Source organism: Psittacula echo (assembly GCF_963264785.1).
Source record: "Psittacula echo genome assembly, chromosome: 1".
Lineage (NCBI taxonomy): Eukaryota > Metazoa > Chordata > Aves > Psittaciformes > Psittacidae > Psittacula > Psittacula echo.
In genome coordinates this window covers 49,301,237-49,320,240 of record NC_137735.1, presented here as the reverse complement: position 1 = coordinate 49,320,240, position 19,004 = coordinate 49,301,237, and the positions used below count along the sequence as shown (strand labels likewise).

The following is a 19,004-nucleotide window of genomic DNA, read 5'->3' as shown; positions in this document are numbered from 1 at the left end:
CAAGGTAAAGCCACTTGTGTCAGCATGGCGAAGCTTTAAAAACAAACAAAAACCAAACACCAAACCAAACCCAGGCACCTACCCAGCATTTCGGCTCCTTCAGAGCATGAGCAAAGCCTGAACAAGGCAGCTGAATTAAGACATAAGTCTGAATTCATGACATGAGCCCTGTCCCCATGCAAGCCAGCAGGAAGCTAAGCCACCTCCCATTTCAGCAAACTCACCTTTGGGGCATATTGGTGTGCGGGCAGGAGTTCACAGTGGCCTGCAAGGTACCACTGGACCATGTGCCTGTGCTTGGCTACCCAGTTCTGTAAAGAAACAACTTGGCATAAAGCACCTCCTAAGCATGTTTTCAGCCCAGCAGGTTTTATCATGGTTTTCTATCAGGAAAAACTAGCAGTTTTTCTGCCAAGCTGCAAGGGGCTAGTCAGAGATAAGCGTGACCTGACTGCAGGCTTAAAGGAAAAAATGGTTTCTTAGGTTGCCAGCCCACTTGTGTGTTCTCTCATTTCAGGTGCCTTGTCCCCAGAATGCCTTCCCGGGGGTGGGGGACAGCAGTAGCTGGGGTACAAAGGGCAGGGCCTCCTCCATCGATCCAGTTTGAAATCAACTCACACAGCAAAGAGCACCCAGACCCTGCCATTTGTATACCACGCTCTCAGAGCATCTCCCTTGCAGCCCGTAGGCAGGCCTGTGTACCACTCCTGTTCCTTGCCCTACACTGGCTGTACCACAAACTGCATATATGCTGTCTACAAGACTTCAAGGGGAGCAACCCCAAACCTGCCCACACCCAGGCGACGACAGCCCTGCCACCCTGCACAGCACCGAGGCTATGTTCCATGGTAGTGGTGCACCCTGCTCTTTGCTGCTTGACTAACTGCATGGCTCAGAAATCCAAATTCCCATTGACAGACAATGATGACTTTGTGGAGGGTGCATTGCTTATGAGAAAATATTTAATCAAAGAAAAAAGCCATTTCTGGAGCCATTACCCCTGTCTGCAGTCAAGTGCACATGGCATCTCTGTACTGGCTCCCCCAGACCGTGCTGGCTTGAGGTCTGGCAGAGCTCCATCAACTATGCTTGCACTGCTCCTGCCTTTAGTTACAAATGGCTTTCATAGACATTAATAAGTGGGAGACAGAAGCTGAAAGTTCCTTAATAAAGTTTATTTAATCATAACTATGCTTAGGAAAATACACTTGGGTTAATATAATGCAATTTAGTTTAACTTTATACTACATTTTGAACAAAGAAGACCTCTTATACATGTTTTAAGTAAAAACAGGATGTATGATCTGGCTTGTTTTACATCTATTACAAATGCAGAAAAGACTGTCATGCACTACAGTAGAGAGAGCATGAAAAAAAATTACCTTTGGTTTAATTCAGAGTATACAAGTATTGCACTGTAAAAGCATCAAACATGGTGCAACTAAACATCATAAACATGTTTCCATGCCAGCTTACAAAAGTTTGTTAGCTAGTGTAATTTTAGAGGGGAAAAACATATGTACACATAAAACAATTCATAAAACAATTCCATTAGCTATTTGGATTCTGTTAATATCGTATGCACACCACATATCTACACAACTGACATTCAAGAAAACTCTTGAACTTGATTTAATACCTTTCAACTACATCAAATCTGTTGAGATCAATTAAATCTGTTGAAATCCATTAGATTTGTTTGAAATCAATTAAATCTGTTGAAATCAGTGACATTACCAGATCTTAACTGGCCTGTCAGTTGTTAAACACTTCTTTAAATAACTAAAAGTTCCAGCCTAGATCATCAAAATCCAGAAATAGCTATTACAATACAGGATTATGAATGCCTAGCTACCCACTCCTAGACCATTTCTCAGGGCACTTACTCTGAATGCAGAGATTCATACAGCAAAAGCCCAAACCACCGCGTTGCTCCACCGAGGGCTGGCAGTGTAGGGGTGTATCAGTGTGCTCATCTTTCCAATCACATAATGGAGGTTGAACACTCGTACGGGTATTATTGCCAAGAAACATGAAAATGGCAAAACCAACACAAAATAATTTAAGAATATTGAAAAAGTAAAAAAAAAAAAAAAAAAAAAGAAAAAAAAAAAGGCATTGTTCAAAGGGAGATACAGCATTGTAAGGACACCATATGCGGTGGGTTACCTGAGCTGCACCCCCCCCAAATACTCAATATTAGCAACGTCTAATATTTTAAGTACACAAAACGCGTTACATCCTTGCTGCTTTACCATAACATACTCCCAAACCTTGGTCACAACCAAGCAGAGAACTCCAACACAGTTCTGCACCAACATTAGGTTTTCAGGACATTGTTGATGGGTCTCACATAGAAAGAATCAACTTCTTCTTAATATGTTAATAAGTTATTTTCAGTTTCTAATCTTGTGGCAAGAAACAGGAGCGACTGTTGTCTTCCAAGAGTTCTTGTCACATCAAGCGTTGAAACCATGACCACTTCACAGAAATGTGCAGCTGAGTGTCTCACAGAACCATATCTTTGTTTTTATCTCATAGAAAGAGATTTAAAGTCAGTCAACACCATTATTTCCACTGAAGAAGAAAACAGAAAAATGATCAGGCCAGTCCACAAGTTTATGCGAACATAGCTAAAGTCGTTGAAGTCTCTCACCAGATGGCAAAGGCTCTTTGCAAGGATATGAAAGGAGCTATAAAGCCTCTACACAGGACTGGAATTCCCAGCATCTGCTCACATCGCTCATAAATGGTGGCAACATTTATATATAAATGAAACACTATTATGAAGGAAAAAAACATACATCTAAGACTATTACAGCTGGTTGCTTAGGAAAACAATTCAACTAGGCTTACTTTCTTAATGTTTAACATAAATAGAGTTGCAACTTGATCTTCAGTTGACAATGATTGTCACAGCCAAGGTAAGAATTGAACACTATCTAAGCAAACAAATCTCACTATACATTATACAATTTATTTCTGTCACAAGGGATGTCCTCCCGCTCAAATCTTTGGCCTCCTATTACCAATCTCCCACAAGCAGAAGCAATGTAGCATTGTTGCTCTCTATTCATTCAAGGCAGTGGGCTTGTGTGGAGGGGAGGATACTGTGGGGACATGCAGAGAAGAACAGGGTTTATTCCAGAGCTTACATTGAGAGTATTTGCCATAAAGTGCTCAGACAAATACTGTCTGAGCTCTTCAAACCCACTCTCCAAGTAACACCTGCCTCCAAGCTTGCTTCTTTGGACTGACCACCAGAGAAGCTGCCCCCAACTGCTCCCACTGGAAAGGTGGCTAGTGAGAGTGGGAAGAGTGCACGGATGCGACTGGAGGGTTTTGCTTTTCCCCCTGCTGGGATGGATTTTGTTTACATTTTGCCACTGGTTGGCTACAAGCAGCAAGCATGCTATCTCTGTTGTATTGGTCTGTGCCAGAAATGATGTCTGTTTAGAATTAAAAACTCCTGGTATGACATGTAGCCCTGAGATGACGATCTGATCACTTCCATGTTTCTCTCTGCATGGAAGCAGGATGAGTTTAATAAATGCAACCTGAATGAATAAGGAGCACAAATTCCGACAGTTTGTAATGCCAGGTTTGCTGCTTACCATTTGATGTATCTTTATTTGGGTTTTTTTTGTGTGTGAGAGATGTTAGATTTTGATGAACCACTTTGATATTCACTGCTACTGTTCTACTTTTTTTAGGCTCATGAAGTTTGACTGCTATCCATCACAGAAATGAAAACGGAGGGGCAGTGAAGAAATAATAATCATTTGGACTTCCACATTTGGACCATTTCCACCAAGAGTGAGTGTTTTCCTGTCTGGTAATCCCAAACTATAAATTAGACTTTATTACTCTGTATGGGCATCCGAAATAACAGAAGTGGCGTTTTTACGATAAATCCTATTACGTAGTGTTTTGAAATTGCATTGGTACCATTTTGCTCAGGAACTATGCAATTTTAAAGCCAGTCAAAAATATATAGCCAAGCAGTTCAAAATTGCAGCAACTTCATGTACAATGAATAACACCCCAGGGAAGCGAGAAACATCTGCGGTAAAGAGCATCACAGAAAACTGTCCCATGGTAAGCAACGAATCTGAACGTTTTCAAATAATAATAATAATAATTAAAAACCCTTTCACAAACAAAACCAAACATGCATATATAAAGTGTATATGTACTGCACAAGCTCTATTCCTAAAGGATTAAACTGCATAGGTAAAAATCAAAAACAATGTGCAATATTTTAAGCCCTTAAAGCACAATAAAAAAAATAATCAGAAATTAAAAGTAACAGGCTTGCTCCCCCACAACAAAGCCAATTCTGTATCATAGCCATTAAGATATTAATCAAGATAGAGGTTCTTCAATCAGAAGTTGGAAGAACTACTCACAAATTTTGGCTCACCATTCATGCTTAGGGGATCTGAAATGTATGTTCACAATTAAAATTATCTTAAACAGTTACGTTCATCACTAGCCAACCTTGATTTCTTTTACAAAGTGCTCTTTATGTGATAGAAGCTATCCTCCTGGTAGAAAAAACATCAAGTAGTTTAACACTTTGAACATCAAGACACATCAAGAAGAACTAAAAAAAAAAGGTGGGGGGAAGAGGGGAGAGAGAGGAGTTGGCTGCTAGAACAAAAAGCGACTAATGCCAACGGCTCTATAAGCATCCAACTTGTTTATTGTTAGCTACAGTCTTGTTCCTAAAACTCAATTTATGGAAGAACTGCATAAGCTAATAGACTAGAAGCTTATACTGACTTTACAGGACACAGCCTCATATACTCTACCTGCCTTCTCTAATGAAAAGATCCAATAGTTACTGAGTTCACCATTACACAGAAAGTTGTCCAAAATATTTTCAACTTAAAAAAAAAACCCCAAACTAAACCAACAAACAAACCAATGCAGACAACTAAGGCAAACTGTGCTTACAAAAAAAAAAAATCTACAATGTCTGTACATAAGCTGTATAAGATCTTACAAAAGAAGACTCCCCCAAATCACAGCTATTTCTACTCCTGCCCTTTTGTTGCCTTCTCAAGATAATACACATTAACTAAGTGGCGATTGAGGTGTTTGCTGTATTCACCTTCCTTTTTAAATGAGCGGTCACAAAAAATGCACACATAGTTCTCCCTGGCCACGGTGGTGTCAGCAGCTCCTTTTGATGCCTTTGGACTTGTTTCCTCTTGTACGGAGCGAGCTCCATTTAACCCCGAGTCATCACTTCTTTCTGATATGTTGTCACTTATGTCGCTGCCTTCGTGGCTGTGGATGCCCTCGTCCTCATCCATTTCCTGAGATTCATTCAATTCTGTGTTATCCCGAGATGGTAAGGCCAGAGCTACTTTAGGGCTTTGCGTACACCCTTCTGGGGGTGCAGGTACCGGCACAGCATCTTCTGTTGGCTCTGTTGCTGGCAGGCACGTTTTGGTCAGGTCCAGCAGGTCCGAGTTACTCACAGTTTCTGCCACGAAGGTTTCCTCTGGGTCCTTCTCAAGTGCCAGATCTGCTACCACATCCATGAGCACATCCGAGCTTTTTTCAGAAGACACTGCATGGGAAGATTCCTCAGAGCAAGTCTCTTCCCCTCCGTCTGCCTTCCTCTCCTCCTCTTTTTCACCAACAGTGTCTTTGCTCTCTCCTGCTGCATCAGGCATTTCTTGGTCCTTTACCTCAGCTTCTGTGTTTGCATCCTGAGCTGGCAGGCAAAGCTGCCTTGGGTCTTGTATGCAGCCTCCTTTGGTGTCAGTGCTCTCCCCCTTGACAGCATGACCACTGTCATTTAATGCTGCTGCATCAGTGGGATCTTGCTGCATGTGGTTGCTGTCCTCAATGTCGGCCTTCACGCACCCATCTTCCTCTGTGATATTATACTTGTTTGGCATCTCCTCTTCCTCGACCTTCTGCTGATCAAGCTTATTGCTTTTCTTACTATGCTTATTTTTCAGAGCTTTCTTTTTCCTATTTTTCTTGAGGCAAGAATTTTGCTTTTTAGACTCCTCCTCTGGTACAGCATCACTTGTTTGAACTTCCAGGCACTCTCTAGGTTTAGCTTCCACTTTCCTTTTCTTTTTTGCTACTGCTGAGGTATCATTTACCTGCTCTTGCTTTGAGGAGGTTAGTTCAGCCTCTGCCTTTCTTTTGGTCTTCTTTGTTTTACATGTTTTCTCAGTATTTTTCTCGATTTTAATATCCACCTCCTTGTTCTCTGAAGCCGATTTCCGACTTCTGGTTGTCACCTGGCCTGCAGAAACACCGCTCGTTGCCTTCTTTTCCTTGGCCAAATTATCTTTTTTCTCCACTTTCACAATTTTCTCCATTTTCTTTGCAGCTGAATCCCCTCTCATTTGTTCTTTCTCCACTTTGTCACTAATGCTCTCAGAAAAGTCAACTTCACTCTTTTTAGTCCGTAGCTTCACCTTTGAAACATCCATGGTGATGTCAGAACAATCCGGATGCCTGGATTTGATGTGATACTGCAGGTTACACTTTTTAGACGCCGCATAATCACAAACAGGACAGAGGAACTGGCGCGGGTTGACGTGGAGCTCAACGTGCTTTTTGAAATTGCTGCGGTCAGCTGTTTTGTAGTCACAGTGTGGGCAAGTCAGAGGCTTCGGCCCATTGTGAACCTGCCTTGCATGACGAGTTACTTCATGCTGGTTTGAGGCCACATAGCTGCACTGATCACATTTGAATGGCTTCTCACCTAAGGAAGAAAGGGCGGAAGGGAATGATGGTGATTATTAAGTATGGGGGTGGTGGGATAATCACCTCCCACTAATACAGATACAGAAATATGGAACTCAAAAAGGGAAAGAAAAAATTATCCATGCGCCTTTAAAAATCAAGTGAACATAAAAAATCCACAAGTCACAAACACATTCACAAGACACCAAGAACATAATACAAAAAAAAAAAGAGAGAAGGGGTGAGGGCTGGGAGGAAGGGGATCCAAAGCCAAACAAGCAGTAACAACATCACAGGTTCTGGCTATGCATACATACCGGCAGAGATCTCTCTACAGTAATATTAGCAAATGGAATCCATACCCAACTGGTCCATTGAATGCATTGTAGAAAAATGGAAATGTAACATTTGATGAATAGCAGTTTCACACAAACGTTTCAAAAAAGTGTAACTTTACACAGATTTAGCATACTTCATGTTTGCATTAAGAAGGAAATGAGGGGAAAGAAGCTAGCAAAACCCAAAGCATATGAAAAGGGGCACACTGCTGAGAGGATCTTTACCTCTGATAATTCAGTTCACTGTTATGGTGTCTCAAACACATGACACACGGACTGCAGCCTGCTCTTGGCAAGTCAGCCAGATACAGTCCAAAGTCATCATGTTACTACTGAAATATGCATTTACAGTTGTGCAATGACTCTTGCAGAAGTGTTCTGTAATGTTCTCCTTAGTACATGACGCTGCAGAAGTGGCTTTCAATTTGCACATCAAAGCAAATAGGAAAAACACTTGTAGCACAGCTCAAGAGCAGAAATGCTTTGAGAACATCTGTGTGCCTGTGCACATTCAGCTGAGGAATTTGGGATGCTCCTGAACGTCAACCAGCATCTCAAAGCTGACCTGCAGAACTAATGGGTGCCACTTCCCAAGTATGTTGGAAATCCACTTCAGCCGCTTCTGCTCACAGGACAACAGTGCTCTTCCCACCCCTGCAAGCTGCTGCCCCGACACTGCCTGTACTCATGCTGCTTCATTCTCACAAACTATAAAAGGCCGTGCTTCCTTCCTGGCAGCAACGAGGGGGGCCACTTGTTTAAGAGCCTGGATCATTTCATGTCTGTCTGCAGCATCCCTTTATTATCTAAAGAAGGGTTATTTTGATTCCCTATCATCTTTTCTTTCATTCCTTCCCCCCACTTCCTGGTGACATTTTCCACAAGTTTAAGCTTGATGAGCTTTACTGCTCATCCTTCTTGCAAGCATGGACCTTTATCACCTACACTTCAAGGAACAGTTCCATATTGCACAGAGGGTGGACAAGAACAGCCTCTCTCCTACATACACATGAACGTGCTGTTCTAACTGCACAGAGTGCTCAGAGGTAGCTGCAATGGGGTAACTCAAAGAGTTTGTGCCCATCACCTCTATAAATCCAGGGATGTCGTGGCACAAGTAGAAAGGACATGTACCAAGATGGCCAAGAATACAGCTGTGAATTAGGCTCTAAACCACTGTTGTTCACTGTCTGATGTGTGAAGAAAGCTCCAGCATCATTCTGCCTTAAAAGGCCAGCCTGTGAACTGCAGGAGTCCAGAAATTGCCACAGAAAAGGTTCAGCTGTGTGGGCAATGCAGCAAGACATGCAACAGAAGTTATGAGAGCTATTAATAAAACAACCCGAATAGGAAGAGTCCCATGTGCACTCCCATTCCTGCCAGAACAGCTCACACCCTCCTTCCCAGACCTTTTGAGTCAGGGGCCAGATCCCACTCCTCATCCTTTTTGGATTTGAGACTTCCTTGCACAAACAAAGGGAGAGTAAAATGTTCATGAAATGGTTTCCAGACTGAATCTTGACCAAACCATTTGCAAATCTGCATTCAGCCCAGAGTTCAGCCAGAAATTATTTTTGTTTCTGGAAGCAGAATACTTAATTCACTGAATTCTCAAACCAAAATACTGGCATGTCATTTTAAAGCTGGCTATTTTTTAATGGGTCCAAACCTCCCCCATCCACTACAGTTAAAATTGCCTACCTTCTGGTTTCAATTTAAAGCATCATCTGTTGAAATGTAAACAATTATTATTCAGAAGACTCTCACTACTATTGCTAGGATTAGGAATTCACCCAGGTCTGGTCAATTCAGGTATTAGCAAACCAAAAGCACAGGCTGAGATCTACCTGACCTCCCCTACAAATCACAACTGTGCTTGTGTTTGGCATACCTCTGCTGTTACGACTCACAAAAAACCTATTAATTCATTCAAAAGGGAAAAGCAGATGTTTGTAACACCACAGTTTACGACCAGTAATGGGAAATAAAGACTAGTAAAAGTTGCTGATTTGGCTTTTAGTGCCACAAGACCCAGTTACACGTGAACAGCCCCCAAGTTTGCCTTTTTCTCTTCACTGTCTCCCTGCCATAAGCAGATACTATTTTACATCTTTCTGTAATGCTAAGGATTCCCTGAGAATCCCTGGATGAGGTGAAATCGAAAACATTACCAGAGAGTCTCAGCTGATCAAAACTTTCCCAGCTCCATTGATTTGAATTGACTTACATCAGTAGATGTAAGACAAGAATCTGTTCTTGTATCATCACTATGTTATATTTGCTACTGGATCACCAGGACTACGAAACTCAGAATTCACCTTGGGAAGTAAAAGTGAAAGAAAAAGATGCATTCCCGTTATTACTTTTATTAATGGCATTTAGCATTTCCTTAGCAGGTAAAGACCTTCCCTGTTAAAACACGAGCTGAAGCTCAGGCCGTACTGGATGAGATAACATCTCACACAGAACTGGGCAGCCTTCCCTAGGTGGCTCTGCTTGAGCAGGGGGGCTGAACCAGGTAAGCTCCAGAGCTCCCTTCCAGCATCAACTGTGCTGTAATTCTGTGAACCACCCCCTCCTTCCCGAGTCATGCTGCTGCTGCCCCTTACCAACCTGAGTGGGTGCGCATGTGCCTGGTTAAATGGGTCTTCTGAGAGCTGGAATAAGGACACATAGCACATTGATAGGGTCGCTCTCCTGCAAAAACAAACAACATTAGTTACTGAAAACACAGCTGATTCCCAAACTTTGTTACCAAGCCATACACACGAGGCTGTCACGGATCCCCAAGTTGTATTTGAGGGCACACTACTTCTCAGCAAAGCGAGACAGTGAGAAGCATGTGCCCAAGTGGGGCCAGTGCAATATGTCATGCCTTACAAATGAGAGTAGTGACAGGGCAGAATATGAGAAAAGCACATGCTCATGTCCATCTGTGGTCAGATGGTAACCTCAGGCAAAAGGTGGTGGCACAGCCACCTTTAGGAAGTCCTAAGCCACCAGAACTGACTTTCCTACAGTATTTTCTCCCAGCGGTCAAAAGATGCACAAAAGATACAACCCTTTAAGAAATCAGGTATGTTCCTGCTTCATGTAACACCTTACCTGAAACCTCTGTGTTTATTTTGGTTATTCAGCATGGACCTGCATTTGCCAGAACAAAAGCGCAGATAGAGACTGGGTCTCTACTGCCGAAGTTTCATTGGCAGGGTGAAATTAGCTTGGAGCATGGAAAAGCATGATATCCTCCTCAGTGGAACTATGTTGCTAGCAAAAGCTCAAGTGTAGCAGCAACATTTATTTTGAATACTCAATCCCTCTGGCTGCAGAGCTATTGTTTCTGGGGAACTAATGGAAACGAACCTGTCATAAATTAGGTCTCCACAAGGGACAGTTGGCTTGTGTAACTATCAGTACAATGATACTTGAAAATCCTTTTCAAGTGAAGACAAGCCCCAAATACAGGCAGACAGTTTTAGAAATAACATCTGCTAGGCAGGTCCAGATAAGTACCAGGAGTGTTTGCTCCAAACTGCTAGCGCAGCTGAGAGATCTAGGCTGACACGTCTCCACTACAAGTTGTAAAACACTTCTTAGTTTCAGGTGGATACCTCCACCAGAAGAAGAGAGTGAAGTCGCGATGGGAAAAGTAAGTTACTTGTTTGTAACATTTATTCAAGTCATAGTCAGAATTACAGCACAGCATTTTGCTACATCAGTTGAAGCATGCAGCCAATGTGCTCTCCAAATCACTGAGACCTGGACGTCAATAAAAACCCTGCACACATCAATAAAAACCCTGCATACAGACTACTTGCTCACTTTCAGAGGCACAGCTCTATGCGGCAGCACAGACCTTCATCTGCCAGTATGTGATACGAGGCTCCACGGCAGGCCTTTGCCAAAATAGCAGTAGAAGCAGTCTTTGTAATGCAAACTAATCCCACATTTCTTCCTCCCAGCAAACATTTAGACTATCATTCTTGATTAGATCAGCAGTTTAAAGGTAAATTCACCCTAACAACCATAACCTCTTTTCCTTTCCAGTTAAAACAAGACAGGAGATTGGTGCAATACAGTAAGATTAAGTCATGTACCAAGGGAGGGGTAGTCCTTTTGTTACAAAGGTTTTGGTTTTAGATGACTCCTTAAGATCTGAAAATATGTGGCCAAAGGTCCTGGAATATTCAGTCATGTCTTCTTCCCATTACCCCGAATTTCCTATCTCTAAAGTTACCTAAAGTTTAGGAATGTGGAAAACGCTTTCTTTCAGGTATTTTATATAGGGCACAGCAACAAAACACACTAGATCTAGAGTACGAAGAATATGACTAATTTAAAATGCACTGTTGCCAGATGAGAATTAAATGCACGACTACATTATAAGGGCTGTTTTAAAAAAATTCTACTTCCCAAAGGATATTTATTGCAATTTTACAAGCTCACTAAATGCAAAGCCACCAAAAAAACCCCTCTCCACAACACACTTAAAAGACCCAGCCTAGCAAAAGCTGAAGCAGGCACTTAACTATGCAAATGAACAGGCAGACTGACATCAGTAAACAAGTTTAAGATCATCTCTTTATACAGCTTTTCTTGTAATGCCATTAAAAGTTCTGCCTGCTAGAAACCACTTCTATCAAACTTCCAACACAGTGGTAAGCAAGAAAGATCCCCTATGACAACCAAATTAATAATAATAATAAAAACCAGACAGTTCAAAGCTAGGCACTGAACACTATGACTGCCTGAAGTAGAATCATAGAATCAATGAAGTTGGAAAAGACCTTTAAGATCATCAAGTCCAACCGCTACCCCAGATGTCTTATTTACATAGTCCTGCAGTTGATTTTCAACAAAGTTTTCTAGAAACTGCTCCTAACAAGTGAAAAAAAAACCCAAACCCAAACCAAAAACCCAAAATTGAGAACAATGCTGCAGTGTCTTGCACATAATACAGTTCCAGCATCAGCAGTGTGGATAGTTGATGGGCTAAATCAAGTAAAAACTTGGTCTAACATGTCTAAAGAGCATGAACATGCCCAGGTAGATCTATGCCTGGCACAAAAGATCCTTTCTGCAAAGAGACAGCCCTGAACATCTCCAGCTACCCCCTCCTGGGCAGCAGACAGGTTCTTCCAGATGCAGCTTTCGAAGCTGACAAGCTGATGACCATCTGCAGAGTCCTTAAACCATCCCTCTGCCCAAGGTCCCACACACTTGTCAGCAGTCTGCCACACAAGCACTGCCACAAGCTGCAAGGTATCTTCCAATACAGGGTGAGCTCATGGACATCAGCTTTCCAACATGGATAACCTCTACCTGCCTTTCTGTGGTCCGCAAACATGCAGAGGATGGGTACTACTCCCACCAGACAAGGTACTAGCTAGCGTGCAGCCTCTTTCCCTGCTCCTGGTCATGTGCTCTGGCATCAGTATGTGTCTAGTAAGTCGACTCAATTCACTAACCAGCAGGAACCAACCTGGGGAAGAGGAAAGGAATATTCTACTGGCATTTTAGTGAGCTGAATCAACCCAGGATACAGGGAGAAAACTTGAGACTGCCTTTCTCCAGCAGCAGCAGAGCATCTGATCCTGTGAAACCGCACTCTGTATGGAGTCAGTGCTTTAGAAAACTGGATGGCCCACTGAATCCAATTATCTGCAAGGAGGCATTTTCCCACACAGAAAAAGTCAGGTGAAGCACATAGAAGGGGAGAGTAAGAAAAGCATCTACCCCAAAATTATTTAACCTATTAGTAATCAGCAAACCAAAGAAACAAACAACTTTATTCTTAACATTCTGAACCCATAAAACGGAAAGAAAATGAAATATGGATGTATCCCACTCATCTTTATTCCACCAAGCATTCTTCTTAAGTTTACTATGACACAAAGATATTTTGGTATCATTCAGGCAGTTGTTATTAAGTTCAGTACTGTTATGTTAACAGTCTGCAAATACTTTTGACTGTAAAATACGTGTGGATGTTTTTTCTGGGTTTTCATTTTTTTGGGGTTGTTGGGGTTTTTTGTGCGTTGGGGTTTTGTGTTCTTTTAAGGCAATCAATTACACATTAATACTAGCACAAGCTTTTAGCCTTGTGTATAAATACACCTTCCAGTAGCTTATGCATTGTTTCAATACTCTTCCTTTAGCTTAGCACTCTCCCACACAAAATCAGTGTTACTGGAAACAAGGCACATTCCTACACAGTCTGCTAATATATTTGAAAGCTCTTCATCAAGGAAGAACTGGATGAAAAGTCTTAACTTTTTAGTTAAGAGCTAGCAAAAAAACAATTGCCAGGGTGGACTAAGAAAAAAAAGCTGAAATCATAATCACACATTTCAGCTTAATTAATATAATGAAAAGACATGGCAAACCACACAAACCTTGATTGCACAACTATTTCTAAGGAAGAAAAGAGGAACTGGACTTATCCCACATAATTTAACATGCCTCCCCCCTCTTTTATATGAATACAGTTCGCTGGTAAATTGGTCAAGTGCAGTGAAAACAGAGCGCTTCCTCACCAAACACGCTTTCATGGCTAGTTACTGTGAAACTCAACAAGAGCTTTCAGAGATCAGAGGGGGAACCTAATGTCATGTACAAACACAAGCAGAGATGAATTCCAAAGTCGAGACAAATATAAAACAGACAGGCACCACAGCATAGACTCACACTTAGCCATGAGTTCCCCCCATGATTTAGTTTTTCTCCTATTATTTTGTCATTTTTACCTGGTCTTTTTCCTTTTATCTCCCACAACACGCACCAAGAAAACAAACTGGAGGATAAACCACACCATTTTCCCAACACCTCTCACAATCACCTTTGTTTTCTTGTTTAGGAAAACAATATTTAGACAGGACTGATTTTTAAACTCTAAACACCAGTACGTAGGCGTTGTTAAGCCTATGTCCTAACGCATTACAAACCCCAGCAGACCCTCCCAACCCTGTCAAAGATGCTGCTAAAGCATGCTGACGAACACAAACTTCTACACGCTTGAGCTCAAGCCCAGCCCCGAGGCCAGCCCTCCCCTTCCAGACAGCTGCAGACAACTGAACTGAAGCCTCCAAACCATTCATGTCACTGCTGTGACAAAACATGACTTCAAAGGAGAAATTCCCCAGTGTTTTGAGCAGCCTACAATAAAGGGGTACCGAGTCTGGTCAACGGGCTAGAAGATGGTTAGCGAGTCTGCTCTTTCTTCACAAAGCCTTGGCGAGGCGAAAACAGCTTCTGAGAAGCTGCAAGTGAAGTCTGAACTGCCCTCCCGCTTCCACCAACGGGATCAGGAGGCAAAGCAACCATACCTCACTGCCCGAAGAGGTGAGCTGGTTATCACATCCCCTCTTAGAATGGGGTCTCAAGTTTGGGCATGCTTCAGCACTCCCCAAGCAAGAGGCTGGAGAAACTCTCTGATACAAGGCAGGGTATTTCCTAAACCACCTGCAGCCCCAGTTCACAGCATGACAGCAACACTTAAGATCCTCCAGTTCCACCTGGTACAAACCAGAGCAGAAAGGGGCGTCATACTGTTGTTCCTTGAGATTACGAACAGAGGTTAGGAGAAGAAAGGAAATCAGGCCAAAGCCTCCCTCCAAAGCTTCCTATAGGCAAACAGAAGTATGTGTCTACTTCTGTACATTAAGGGGAATTAATTCACTGGGAACACTACTCAACTCTTACTCTAATTTTGTAGATGCTGAAGGGCTCCTTTGTATGTGTTTATCACCTCTTTCTTGTCTGTAATTACAGCTTAGTCAAATTTCAGCTCAGTCTAAAGGCACCATTTTAAAAACTACCTGTGTGATTTAGGCACCTTTTGTCACCCTGCTTGTTTTGTTTTCACCCTTTCATGTTGTGGATCCTGACAATCATCACAACCACTCGGTTGTGGTGCCCTCTTCAAAAACAATGTCTTGAAATTGCTAAAGGTGATGCTCTTCATCTCCTCTTGCGCCTCTGACAGAGATTTTCTCAGTCCTCCAGGACTGCAGACCACAGCTCAAATCAAATCCACACTTCCATGAAGCTACAACCTGGTAGCACCAAGAGAGCAGAGCTTTGTCGAGGTGGAATGAACTTTGCAAACAGAAGACTCTGGGCTTGCTTCATTCATTAGGGTACGCTTAACCATGCTTAAATGAAAAAAAAACAAACCCAAAGGCCTTACCTGTGTGAGTTCGGATATGTTGAATATAATTGTTCTTCCTGTCTGAAAAATAGGAGCACTGTGAACAGGTATACACTTTCCTGGGAAAATGGTTTCTTAGGTGCTTCTTCCAGTGATATTCACTGACAGTAGTATAAGTGCATATGGTACACTTGTAGACTCTCTCATTTTCCCCTGCTTTGTTGTGGTGTTTCAAGTGAGCCAGATAGTGATCGTATCTGTTAGTGTTATAGCCACAACGATCACAACGGATTGGACCCTTAGAGAAATCCACCTCTTCTGCAGTGCAAGAATCAGACTCCTTCACCTGCGCTTGCTTTTCTGCATTTTCTTCCACAAAGAATTTCTTGGCACTGTGAACCCTGATATGATGCACAAACTCCTCTTCAGACTCTGCCTCGTACTGGCAAGGCTTACAACGGAACGGCTTGCTCTTCAAGCTCTTACACTTGTCTTCTGTGCTTTCTGGAGTATCCGGTGCTTCTAATGAGGCGTCTTTATCTGCACTGAGAGTCTTAAGAGGAGGGCAAGCAGCTGGACCTTGGGTTTCCGCACTAGACACTCCAAGGGAGCTTACTTCCATATTTTCAGGTGCCTCACGGTCACTCTCTGCAGCCTGGGTGTCTTCCATACCCTCTCCATCGCTGTCTGAGAAGTTGCTGTCCCCCACTGTTGTCAGTTCTGCCATTTGTCTCTCTTCTCCAACCAGGTAGTCACAGCAGTTGCCATTGACTTCTCCCGTCAAGGCCACATTTGCCAACATAATAAGTTGAGGAGCTGCCAGTTCTGCTTTAGAGAGGTCATGTAAGTCATACATGTCATTGGACAATGCCATACCAATATTCGCGCTGCTAGGAAAGAGGCTGTTCCCACCAGACTGTCCCAGCACTTGGGTTGCCATGGCAGTGGTTCTGTTGGAAGAGAAAAGGCTCACGGGTCAGCACCGAGATACGGAAAAGCCTCCTCTGTTTCTTGCTGCCCAAGCACCCCTCCAGGCAACATGGGAACATTAAAGCACTTCGCTGAGGCCCTGGGGAGGCAGAACCCGGGGCGACGGCGGCCAGGGGTCCCGTTCCTCTCCCGAAAGGGCTGTCCAGTTCCGCCCTCGCTGAGCTGCGGGGCGCCGGGCGGGGGGCAGTGACCGCGGGGTCCCACCCCCCATGTCCCGCAGCGCCGGGGCGGAACCCGTTCCCCCGGGGGCGGCCGGGCCGCGGCAGCTCCCGCGAGGCCCGCCATGTCAGACACCGGGGGCGGCGCAGGCGCCCGCAGGTGGGTGCCGAGGCCCCGCCGCGGGCCCCCGCCCTGCCACCGGCTGCGCGAGGGACCCCGCCGGGCACACGGCCGTCAACAAAGGGGCACGGCCCGGCGCACATCCGCCGGGGGAGGCTGCCGGGGGATCCGTGCCGGGCCGTGCCCCCGCCGCCGCCCTCCCTCCCTGCCAGGCATGCGGCCATTTTCTGCCTGCCCACACAAAGCGGCCCTCCCCGCGCCGCCCCCGGCCCGCCGCCGCCGACGGTGGGGACCTAGCCCGGCCCGGCCGCCCCGCCGCTCCCCCTGCCGCCAGCTCGCGGGGACTCTCGGCTTCCTCCTCCCCTCTGCAGCGGGCAGCGCAGGGCAGCGGCCCCGGAGGGGGAAACAGCTCGGTACCGGCAAGGTCACGGCGGCCGCGCCCACCCGGTACCCGGCGGGGCGAGGGGAGCCGCGGGCCTCCGCCCGGGCCCGCGGCCTCTGCCTGCGCCCGGCCCGCCCGGCGGTGGCATCGCCTTCCGGCGGCGGCGACGAGGCCCAGCGAGCGCCCCCGCGGTCGGCGCGGCGCAGGCGGCGGTCGCGGCTCCTTAGCCGTGGTGCTGATCCCCCCCCACTCCGACGCGGCCCGGCCACCACCGCCCGCCCGGCGGCCGCAGATCAGCCCTGGACAGCGCCTCTCGCCCGGCCCAGCCCGGCCCGGCCCGGCCCGGCTACCCCCGACCTCCGGGGCCCCCCAGCCGTGCCCAACCGCACTCACCGGCGGCGCAGGGCCGCCCGGCCGCGCGGCGGCTGCTGCGGGGCGCGGGGCGGGGCGCGCGGGGAGGCGCTGGTGGCGGCGGCGGCGGCGGCGCGGCGGGAGGCACCGCGCATTCCAGCACACAGCGCGCAGCGGCGGCACCGCCCCGCACCGGCCCGCCCCGCCCCCGGCCGCGGCCTGCGGGGGGCGCCGGGCCTGGCGCCGGTGAGGGAGGGGCCAGCGGGTGACCGGAGACAGGGGCGGGGAAGAACGGGCTGCGGGACGGTCGTAGGTACGGGGGGCCCCGGAGGTGCCGTTCGCTGCCGCCATCCCGGTACCTGCAGACAGGGGTTCGAGCGGCCCGGTGCCGGTGTTGTCCGGTCCTTTGTTCCATCCAGAGAGAGTGAAGCTCCGCCGGCTCTACCTGCAGCATCACCTTCACCGTCCTCGGGCCATCAAATGTTACCTGAATGGCTCTTAACGTGCCTCAAGTAGCTGTAGGACCCACCTCTCCTCGTTCCAGAACAGGGAAGAGCCCCCCCCACCCAGCCTGCTGCCCTGCGACGGGCAGCACAACAGCAGCGGCCAGCCCCGGCCAGGCCAGAGATAAATCCCAGCCCTAAATGAGGATCCAAACCTTGTGTGTGGTTTCTTCATCCCTCGAGTACCTGAGTGGCCCTTTGACACTAATATCCGAAAAGTCACCTCGGGTCTAAGGCTCCTCAGGCTGGGCTGATTTGTAAATCCCAAACCTTGAAGCAGGAGCCAGGGGCTTAATGAGTTGGCATCTCTGTGAGGCTGCAGGAAACCCTCTTCATGCTTCCTCTGGCCAGCTTCAGGGACAGCTTTGCTGCCCAGCCAAGCAGCGGGTGCAGAGATGGGGCAACCGCCTGAACTGGCAAAGTGGGGACTCCTCCCAAACCAGAGGAAGCAAATGGGGTTCTTCCTCCGTACAAAAAAACCTGGAGAAGTCAAACTACATCAGGAATTGTTGAAGGGGTGTAAAGATGTTTTGCCAGCTGTTTTGATGGAGCATATGATGAGCATCCCTGGTCTGCTCCTGTTTAGTCTGTGTCCCAACAGTGATTTCAGCTCAGATGAGCCGAGATGGTGTTGACACTCCTGGGCTGCATCTCAACTTGTGGAACATTTTGAAGCTTCTCCCCGAGATGGCTGAGGGATTTCATACGCCCTCTTCTTCCCTTGGTTTTGTCCTGCTCACCGTTGGTGGTGGCCATGATTGCACCAATCCCCCAGAGGCTGCTTTGAAGCAGGATAGAGGAGCCCATCTTCGAAGCAACCACACAGCATTTAATGTAACCGTGTAGTGCAGGTGCTGAGGCAAGCGGTGAGTAGCAGAGCTCAGGCTGCAGACTGCTGCCTGCTGTCACCTCCAGAAGTGCTTCTGTCTGTGTTTGTTGGAATCTGAGCCCATATCATTACTTAAACTTATGTTCAGACAAACAACGAGATTTTGGGACTCACCCCAGAGTGTGATGACACTGTGGATAGTGAGTAATAGCCTCCCATCCTGCACAGCAGAGGTTTGGGGTGGGCATGGGGCACACGGTGTCACCCTTACGCTGGTGACTGGTACCAACCGGCACATGCTGTTACCCTTCTGCTCCAAACACCACCACGGCTTGGGCCAAGTCAGCTCTTCGCATCTCTGTGTTCAGGGTCTGTTGAAGACCAGTAGTGGTTTGGGTTTTATGATGGAGTTGGGTTTTTTTTTCCAGGAAAGTATAAAAGTAGACTCTTGGCATTTGACTTA

The 19,004-nt window shown here is 46.1% G+C and overlaps 2 protein-coding genes across 3 annotated transcripts in view; both read right to left on the bottom strand.

Annotated features, from left to right (window-relative positions):
- Positions 1-1,170: 1,170 nt before the first annotated feature.
- Positions 1,171-19,004, bottom strand: part of SARAF (store-operated calcium entry associated regulatory factor) — a 36,840-nt gene continuing 19,006 nt past the window's right edge. Inside the window, exon 7 of the transcript XR_013956781.1 lies at positions 1,171-2,577. The gene's annotated coding sequence lies outside the window, so the exon portion shown is untranslated. The remainder of the gene's footprint in view (positions 2,578-19,004) is intronic.
- REST (RE1 silencing transcription factor) lies at positions 2,570-17,299 on the bottom strand. Of its 2 annotated transcripts, none has more exons than XM_080617294.1 (4): positions 17,252-17,299; positions 15,247-16,157; positions 9,672-9,755; positions 2,570-6,739 (listed from the first exon to the last, which is right to left on the bottom strand). In XM_080617294.1, the coding sequence occupies exons 2-4, from the start codon at positions 16,145-16,147 to the stop codon at positions 5,040-5,042; spliced, it is 2,685 nt and encodes an 894-aa protein (XP_080473420.1). In that variant the 5' UTR covers positions 16,148-16,157; positions 17,252-17,299; the 3' UTR covers positions 2,570-5,039. The 2 variants fall into 2 exon arrangements, with proteins under 2 accessions (XP_080473420.1, XP_080473421.1); XM_080617295.1 differs by lacking the exon at positions 17,252-17,299 and adding an exon at positions 16,894-17,126.